The sequence below is a fragment of the Oreochromis aureus genome, linkage group 12 (assembly GCF_013358895.1).
Source record: "Oreochromis aureus strain Israel breed Guangdong linkage group 12, ZZ_aureus, whole genome shotgun sequence".
In the NCBI taxonomy this organism is placed as follows: Eukaryota; Metazoa; Chordata; class Actinopteri; order Cichliformes; family Cichlidae; genus Oreochromis; species Oreochromis aureus.
Genome location: NC_052953.1, coordinates 13,944,907 through 13,954,292, shown reverse-complemented (window position 1 = coordinate 13,954,292; position 9,386 = coordinate 13,944,907). Strand labels below are relative to the sequence as shown.

The 9,386-nt window shown below is 40.5% G+C and overlaps 1 protein-coding gene across 2 annotated transcripts; it reads right to left on the bottom strand.

The window, feature by feature from the left end:
• Nucleotides 1–1,969: 1,969 nt before the first annotated feature.
• On the bottom strand, nucleotides 1,970–7,369 carry pheta1 (PH domain containing endocytic trafficking adaptor 1). Of its 2 annotated transcripts, XM_031727309.2 has the most exons (3): nucleotides 7,260–7,369; nucleotides 6,699–6,800; nucleotides 1,970–4,257 (listed from the first exon to the last, which is right to left on the bottom strand). In XM_031727309.2, the coding sequence occupies exon 3, from the start codon at nucleotides 4,223–4,225 to the stop codon at nucleotides 3,332–3,334; it is 894 nt and encodes a 297-aa protein (XP_031583169.1). In that variant the 5' UTR covers nucleotides 4,226–4,257; nucleotides 6,699–6,800; nucleotides 7,260–7,369; the 3' UTR covers nucleotides 1,970–3,331. The 2 variants fall into 2 exon arrangements, with proteins under 2 accessions (XP_031583169.1, XP_039477132.1); XM_039621198.1 differs by lacking the exon at nucleotides 6,699–6,800.
• Nucleotides 7,370–9,386: the final 2,017 nt, after the last annotated feature.

The window sequence follows — 9,386 nt, the reverse complement described above, 5'->3', positions numbered from 1 at the left end:
GTGTATATAGTGATTCTGCTGCTTTGACCTTCATGTCTCAGCTCTCACACTGCCACAAAAAATACACAAAATATAGAGATCCCTCAAAACCCTTTCCGATAGTTATTTAAAAAACAGGTTAAATGGGCCTTTTTTTCTGCACACATGACATGTGATCATGAGACTATTTCCATATTTCAGCGCCAGTGCTGACTCACACAGACCTGTCTACGATTCACCAGACTGTAATTCAGGTTCTCCCAAAATGTTAAAAGGGGTTGATTTTAGTTTGCTGCCTCCGGCTGTTTTTAGGATTATTTCCGATGAGCAGAACTGTGCTAAGGGGGCCTGCTACCTGACCTGCATGTAAACCGCTTTGCAAATCAACACCTCGTACCCCAAAGGGCTGTTAATATAATTCCTTAAAACCGTTTGTTCCATCTACAAAAAAAAAATCTGTGCAGAATTAAACATAGACAACAATATTGTCAGAATATGAGTGAACCATATGAAGGTTCATATGGTTCATATGGTTTCTGTAACCTGGAGGATATTTGACAGGCTGTGGAGGATGGAGGATTTAAACAGGTTCAAATTCAAGTCTGACTACTGAATAACATTTGGTCAACTTTGATAATCAGGCAGTGAACATAAAGGTCTAAAACAGGGAGGCCTACCGTTTCCAGCTAATCAATACAATAAAAGTGCAAACTAGGTATTGAGAAAGATATGAGTGAGGAAGACAAGCTATAAACAGGGGTACAGAATAGCGATGATATGAGTTATAACTGTAGAGATGAGACCAAAGGTGTGTTTTTCTTCCTGGTAATTACAATATAATACAATTAGCTTGGGTTATGCTGAAAACAAGCAGCAGGAGGAGCAGCAATAAAGGCTGCTGCTGTACTGGGCTTGTATTAGTCGATCTCCTCAAATGAAAAACTTCAGCATAGCATTATTAATTCTGTCAACCACACAATTGCTGCAAATTTTTTCGTGGCACATCCATGATGCAAGTGTCCCGTTCCACCACATCACAAGGAAGTCTACTGGACTGGGATCTGGTGACTGTACAGTGAACTCCTTGTCGTGATCAAGAAACCAGTTTGAGATGATTAGAGCTTTACCAATTGGCGTGATCTCCTGCTGGAAGCAGCACTCAGAAGATTTGATCATCAAGGAATGGTTGGCAACAATACTCAGATAGGCTGTGGCATGTAAATGATCCTCATATTTGCTTTGCTTGGCCTAAGCAAATATGTCCCACACCATTACATCACCAGCCTGACGTGCTAATCCAAGGCAGGATAGATCCATGTTTTCATCTATTTTGTGCTTAATTTTGACCATGATCTGAATGTTGGAAAAGAAATTATTTTTTTAATTTTCTGTTGTCCAATTTTGGTGAATTAGTCTGATAGTTATTACAACTATCATAGTTAGTTATCACCCATTCTTAGCTGTCAGGAGTGGCACTCGGCATGGTCTGTAACCCATCTGCTTTAGGGTTAGATGTGTTCTGCATTCAGAGATTCTTTTCTGCATACCTTGGATGTAAAAAGTGGTTTATTGAATTGCTGTTGCCTTCTCTGAACTCTGAAATGAGCAAGGAATTTCTGCTCAAAGACCTGCTGCTCACTGGACGTATCCTATTTTTCTCACCAGCCTCTTTAAACCCTAAAGATAGTGTGGGAAAATCCCAGATCAGCTGTGCTCAGTTTGAACTTCATGAGGTTGTCTTGACCATGTGACTAAATGCTGTGAGTTGCTACCATGCAATTGACTGATCAGATACTTGTGTTAAGGAGTGTTCCTAGCAGTCAGTCTGTTTTCGCACCAGTGAACAAAATGTGCAATTGTGTGCGAAAACAGACTGACTCAGATTTAAAAATTATGTGTAATTAGGTGAAAACGGTTAAATGTTTAGACAAAAATATCCTAATGTATGACGTGTTGTAGTTAGTGCATTAGAAATTCTGAGAAACTGTAATATGTATAATAAAGTTTATTTATGCAGCACTTTTTTAAACAAAGATACAAAGTGCTTTGCAGAAACAAATTAAACAGAAAGCATAAAAATGTGGAAATGAACAGAATATTAAAGACATTCATAAAAGCTCTCAGTAAAAGGAAGGTTCAAGCAGACAGAGTCAGTCAATATCTGCAGAAGTGACTATTGTATCAAAGTTATATGCATTGATCCCAACTACTATAGAGGACTTGACCTCTTTAATTAGTAATTTAGTGCATAATATGGCAGTAAGTAGCCTAGTAATGAAATGAAAACACATTTTTTGTACCTTATATTGTTGTGGTTAGAAGAATTTTGCCTGTTTCAAGAATGACAACAAAATATCTGAGGTAATATTGGACCTCAAGTAGACTGTGGCACTTCTCACCCTCGGGTATTTAAAGATTTGAAGGGCCATGTCACCTAGATCAATAAAAAATACCTGGTGATGGCCATACACAGTACATACACCTGCACCTTACTATAGTGAAGTATCTCAGTGTTACGGCAGTTTGAACAAAACTCAAAATCCTGAATTTATAACTTGAAATATGAAAACTGTCCCGGTGCCCAAGTCATTAGGTTGAACATGATTCAAACATTCAGTCCAAACAGCTTTGAAAAGTTGCATCACCAAAAGGAGCGAAGGCTGGACAGCACAAAACTGGGACTTCAATCATAAAGCTGCAGAATTGTCTTTGCACTATAACGTGGTTAATGTGACATAACAACATCGAACTATGTGGATTTGTCTTGTGCAACGTCTCCAGATTGTTATTACAAAACAGAAATCACCTCATCTTTCCTCATAAAAAGACTTTCCTGTTGTGACTTTATCAGTTACCATGTCCACATACTTAGCAAAGTACTTAGCAAAGTAATTTGCATGTATAATCTCTGCAGAATGATAAGAAAGGAATGAGAACCTTCACGGTTCTTATTAAGGGGAAAAGGTCACAGCAAATATAAAGCTGCATATTATTTTATTTGTATCTATTATAAGATCAATCAAGGCTAAACTCATTGCATCTTGTTTGAAAAACTGATGAATATAATACAAGAATTATGATTTTAAATACTGCAGATTTTAAAATTGCAATTGGCAAATGTAACTCGATTTGTGCACAAAAGAGCATATTATGTATTTCTTGGCTTATACAAAGGATAGTGTTAACATTTATGACAGTTTTTTCCCTCTGACAGGATTTTAAAATAATCTCAAATGCTTTTTTTTTTCCATCTTTTTCCATTCAGTCACTTCATTTTATTGCTGGGTTCTGTAGAATGATCAGGAAGGAATGATATATACTGTGGAAAAAGAGGCGATCTACCTCTGTAAGCTTACTGGCTCTGCAGCCACTGCACTCTCAGTTCCTCCACCTCTCTGCCGTACCAGTCATGGAGTTTGGAGAAGCAGCCGGTTCCAGGGCATACGGGGCTTTCGAGAGATGCTCCTTTTCTCCGGGGAGGCACAGGCGGAGCCCTCGCTCCGTCAGCTCCGTAACCAGTGACATTCGCAGGGTCTGCAGAGCTTTCCCATACCGCACAGGATGAAGATCCCTCCACAAAGCCGTTAGCCAAGGCAGCTGGTGGTTTACTCCATGCAACTCCATTCTCCTTGGAGGGCCCAGAGATGAGCTGCAGCTCATCCTGTGGGTTCTTCTGGGCAGAGAAGGAGGCTGACATGGGAGGGACACTTGATGATGATGATATGGAGGATGAGGAAGATGAAGAAGAAGATGCTCCAGACCTGGACCGTCCCATATGGTTTCGTTTTGAGGACTTGGGCCTGCCCTGCAGGTTTCCAACTCCAGCCCCAACAAAGCCACCTCCGGCCGCCTCCTGGATCTCCTCCAGCTGCCTCTCCAGCTCTTTCACCACCAGCCTCATGTAGTCAAAGCTGGCTCTTGACAGCGCTTTCACCCAGGACTCCATGGCTGCTTGGTTCTCAGCAGCCATCTTGTACACACGAGCTTTGGCGCAATCAAACTTGATGGCAAAGGCGAACTCCTCGGTCGACTCACACAGCTCCACGGTGCATCCTTCAAGAACGATGACGCCAATGGGCTCTCGGCTGTCGCGCTCTTCGAAGTAGAAGAGCATGTTACCCTTCAGGACAAACCAGCGGCGGTGATAAGCCGTGTTGCGCTCCCCCTTTTTGAACAGGAAGCCCGTCTTGTCAGGTGGCGAATCACAGGTGGCATAGTGCGCCACGCTGCGCTCGTTCAGCTTCATCTTCTCCCTTCCTCCGTTTTAGATTTATTTACCTAAAGAATATTACAAAGTCAGAGGTCATTACAAGGTTAAATTTATCAGCTCATACTCAAATGTACAACAAGAACCTGCACAGTGTACTTCCTGCAAACTTTAACTTGTGCTTATCTATGTTTGCTGAAAGAAAAAAAAAAAACTTTATCACAGTACCACATTAAATTGTGGTTTACTGACACTGTAAAGTAGTTATAATAAGTACTTCAATAACAGTCTATTTGCGTTTCTCCTTTCAGAAAAGGTCAGAGCCGTGGGGCAGGAGTTAAAAACGAGTCACTGAATGTTGCACTCTTGGGAACTTTAGAAAGGGCACATGCTCGCAAAGTGGACTTCAACCTATTCCTGTTCTTCTTCTCCCCGCTGAGCCATCCTGCCAATGTAAACACTGTCCATTTACTTTGTTTTACCTGTCATAACACCAACAGAGCGCTGCAGCACGCATAAATACTGCAACCCCCTGGAAGTGCAAGACAAATTGAAAGTCTAACTTGCACAGCATGGACAGATTAGTGCGTTACATGCTGTTTAATCACATGTTCAACTGTAAACTGGGGCTCAGATTACCTCCTGCTAATCCAATTTTACTCCTGTTAGGAAACAGAAGCAAGGCACTTTATTATCTTGTTTGTAGTTAATAGCTTGTTTGTATTATTGCTTTCGCTTTTGGTAATGAAGCTATTATCTGAGGACCATGAGAGTAAGCTGGAAGGGAAACTTGTATGGGAGGCAGTGGAAGTCATTGAGGAAGATGTGGAAGATCGGGCTGGAAAAAGGAAAACGGTGGCACGTAGGAAGGTGGTGGAGCAGGATGTCCACCTTGGTGTATTCTCTCGAGCTGCTTGATGGTCAAGCAAGGCTCCTCCGAGTGCTCAAGATTCCTTAATTTTCTAGTCCTTGAAATTCTACAAATGTTTTTTATTTTCTTTTTCCTTTTTAAAATTTAAACTAGATATGTACTGCCTTAGGATACAGGGGAAACCCCACGTCGATAGTTTTCCCAAAATGGGCATCAATACCCCATCAGACACATTCACCTTCGCACATGCTATAACTCATGTTTTTTATTTTCTTCCAACATCATAATAAAAACAGGAGATACCAGTTAAAAAGCTCAAATGTATGGGCTATTCCCTGTCAGGTTCACTGAGTATGCACTAAGTTTATTATAGTTCATTAAAACTATAATAACTTAGATATGAAACAGTATTTTAGTTAACTGAGATATAAGTACTTTCCAAAGGTCTCGAGTCACCCCTCATGTCTTTATATATTTTGCAAGGACAATGGTAAACAGTTGCAGTGATTTATTGAAACATGCAAAGGTGACAGGAAATACAGCCTATACAGTGTTGAAGACATTCAGAGCTCCTCTCTGGATGTTGGCTGCCTTTTGTTGTGTTCTCTGTTAAGATCATTGTTTCAGTAATCACTAATAATTGCTTCCATCAGACCCGTTTCCACTGATTTTCAGTTCTTCTGTAATTTGGCATTCCTTTGCCTTTTGTGTTTCCCTTCCTTAAAAAATGGCTTCTTGACCGCCATTCTTCCACTGAGGCCATTTCTGATAAGGCTTCATGGAACAATAGACGGATCAACTGAAGAGCCAGATGCATCCCTCAGATCTTGTGTCAGATTTCTTTTCTGTTTCTTTGGAGCACTGTTCATCATTTTTAGATATTGTTCATCTGCTGTAGTTTGTTTTTTTTTTTTTAAAAAAACCTGCCTCTTCTTCTTTTTTCCTCCTCGTGTCCAGTTTCCTTATGTGCTTTAAGGACACACTGTATGCCATGCCAAGATATGCCAGGTTTTCAGGTAATAGCTCTTTTGGAATCAACCTTTTGGTGCAAGAATGTCATTTGTGTGCCTTTCAAACTGTTATCTTTGGCATTTTTCACAGATTCATTTGAGGAAATTGGAACAAATTATGTGTTTTTGCAACAGGCTGCTAGTAACAAATTTTCTCAAGATATTTAAAATTGGTTCTTTGCCAAGTTGACAGACAAGTTGTAGACAGAACACTGGTTCATCCTTTGAGTCAGGTGCCATTTTTATGCTTTAATGACTCATAGGTCAGTGTTAAGTGACCTAACATGCACTGAAAATGAGTGAAAAGGAACCAAAGAAAAACTTTGCGAGACCTTCGGAAAGGAAAAAAGAAAGAAAAAAAAACTACTATAAAGTCTGGCTGCTTGGAAGGGAAAATATAAACATATGAAGGGTAGCTAAAGACTTTTGAACAGTACTGTAAACCTTTGAAGCGGAGGTGGACAACAGGATCTACCAGTTTTGGCAGTCAAGAGGTAGCCAAGTGTTTGTAACACAGATTCTTAACTTAAATCTACCCCTGACAAATAAATATGCAAGTAAGTTAAAAGTAAAACTAAGAGTTTAAAACACGGCTTACTGACCGTCCAAACAAAACCCATCCCTTACTTACGTGCTTGTCTCATATCCAGCCGACATCCACCTCCGTCCACCCATCACATCTGGAGCTCTTAACTGGACAGTCTCCCACTTCTTCGCCCTTCTCGAGTAAATACTAAAAAAAAAGACCAAAGTAACGAGTTTTATTTCACGTTTATTTTCACTCAGGAAGCCGCATAAACGACAGAATCCAAGAGGAAGCGGCCAGGTCAGCGTCCTCGCTCGTTTTAGACGTTAAGAGGATTATTAGCCACAACTTTTTCCACCGCTTCGTGTTTTTTTGGAGCGAGTGATTCAGTATGAAGGAGGGCTGACTGGTCACAAGCTTTTGACACATCAGCACTTTACAGGAATTCCTGCTGGCCTTCAATAACACAGCGACGGCAACACGAACGAGCGTGCTTGAAGGCACATCTCTCAGTGCCAACTAGCTTCACGCCTTTAGCCTCTTTCGTGGAAACAAACATGCATCCAACGTCTGTGCAGCCCGCAGACTGCAGACGAGCTGTTAGAGGTGGACTCTCACAAGTTAGGACAATATTATAATAACCAGCTAAGTGTTAGTATTCATTACCTCCACGTAAACAGAAAACCTCCCTCTTCTTCCAAGCGGGTAGTCCCACAGTTTTTTTTTTTTGATTTTCCCTTTCTCTCTTCCTCGCCTCTTTCTTTTTTCTTCTTTTTCCCCGGTCACGTGACACTCTAACAGAGCGCGCGTTGTGCTTAACCCTGCCAGCTTGACAGGGCGGGGTGACCACTTTAGCTCTCGTGCCGTCCTGGTGAAACAGCCGTCCGGATAAGCAGTAATATAAAACAGGCGCGCCTGTCTGTGCCCTTGGAAAGGTGGCTGCTGACTGCTCCACCTGCACGGATGGAGCATTGCTGGATATAAAGGTCTGTGCAAAAGTCTCGAGTCACCTGCCATTCCTTTATATTTAGGGTTTAAATAGAGTTTGTATTTAAAAAGAAAATGTATTGAGCAATAATTCACCAGGATTTCGGAAGGTCTTTCAAATTTCCTCTTTATGTCTTTATGCCTGACCATTTTCATAGACATTGATTTGTTTATTGGGCCACTTAACACTGAGCTATGTATCATGAAAAAGGCACCTAACTTAAGGAATTAACCAGTGTTGTGTCTACATCACAAAAAACTTGGCAAAGAACCGGTTTTAAATTGTATCTCTTTAGGCACTTTGTTACCAGCAGCCTGTTGTAAAATAGTATTTGGTACTAACAAAGTGATTCCCAAAAAACTATTAGCCTGAAACTTGGAATACCTCAGCACTTTGTGCAGTGTGGCCTTAAAAAAATGAGGTAATGGGACAAACGGAGAACAAAAGAAGATCTGGCAGGCCTAAAAAAAACTCTCTATAAGTGATATCCTTTAGAAATGGGAAAAAATCTAGCAACAGGATCCTGAGAGATCCCTCCAGATGATCCAGCTAATGTTTGGAAATGGTCTCAGTGGAAGGATGGCTGACATGAACCCTTTCTTAAGCAGGGAGAAAAGGCTGAGGTATGCCACATTTCACAAGAACTGGACTGAAAATCAATGGCAATAGGACTTGTGGAGTGATGAATCCAAATTTGCTTCAGTAATATTGATGCAGTGATCTTGACAGACAAAAGACACCCAACATCCAAAATACTCCTTCAAGAAACCTGGTTAACTATTCCTGAAGAAATAACAAGAAAGCCTTTCTAACTGAGTTCAGGCCATGATGCACAACAAAATTGATCATATTAGATGTCAATTTTCAAGCTTGTTGAAATTTGTAGGGTTTTTTCCTCTCCCTTATTTACTGGATTTTCATGTATGCTTGCACATATTTTAATTAATCACCGCAAGTGTTTCCCATTTTCACTGCAAAACATAAAGAAATTGGCGACTTAAGACTTTTGCATTGTATTGTATTAATCTGAAACATTGTTTTAAACAGTCAGTAGCTTCTCGGGATTCATGTGGTCCAGATCTGACAAGCCTAAGAGTAGTTGTTTTTACTCTAGACATTATCTGGTCTCTTGATGTGGTTTGATGTGGACTAAATGGAAAATACGAACACCAGCCTCCCTTCTTGTGTTTTCACTCTTTCTCTGTAAATCCAATCGACTTTAACAAGTGCCTGGATAACATATTTTGTTAATCATATTTCAAGTAAAATAATCACATATTATGGAAATTACTGCCTCAGCATTCAAAATATATTTAACATTCTCCAATCAGTAGGGCTATTGGTTTCTAAATTTTTAATATTGTAACTAAATAATCATAGCTTTGTTATATATCAGTAACACATTCATTATAGTATCATAGCATCACAAGCATCTTTAGTTTGTTCTGCTTTGTGAAAATTTGCACATTTACTATAATTACAACATAAGGCACCCCGGGATTAAAGGCAAGTAGTTTTTTATTGTCATGGCCTGATTCCCATTCACTTGGGCTGCAAACAGCTGCCCAGCTCTGTTGCAGTCCTTTCATGGAGAGCCCTGCTTGAGGGCACTCCAAAAGGCAGAGTTAAAGATATCTTTTTGTCATGCACATTCTTAGCAGAGCTTTCCACTTCATGCATTTGAACTTATGATGTTCCCCGCTGTCCTCTAGGCCACCGCTGCCCCGTTCCTGTAACCCTGTCACTTTTATGGCACTGAGCTGCTGGCTGCGGTCTGTTTTTGCATGACCATGACAAGCCGCCAT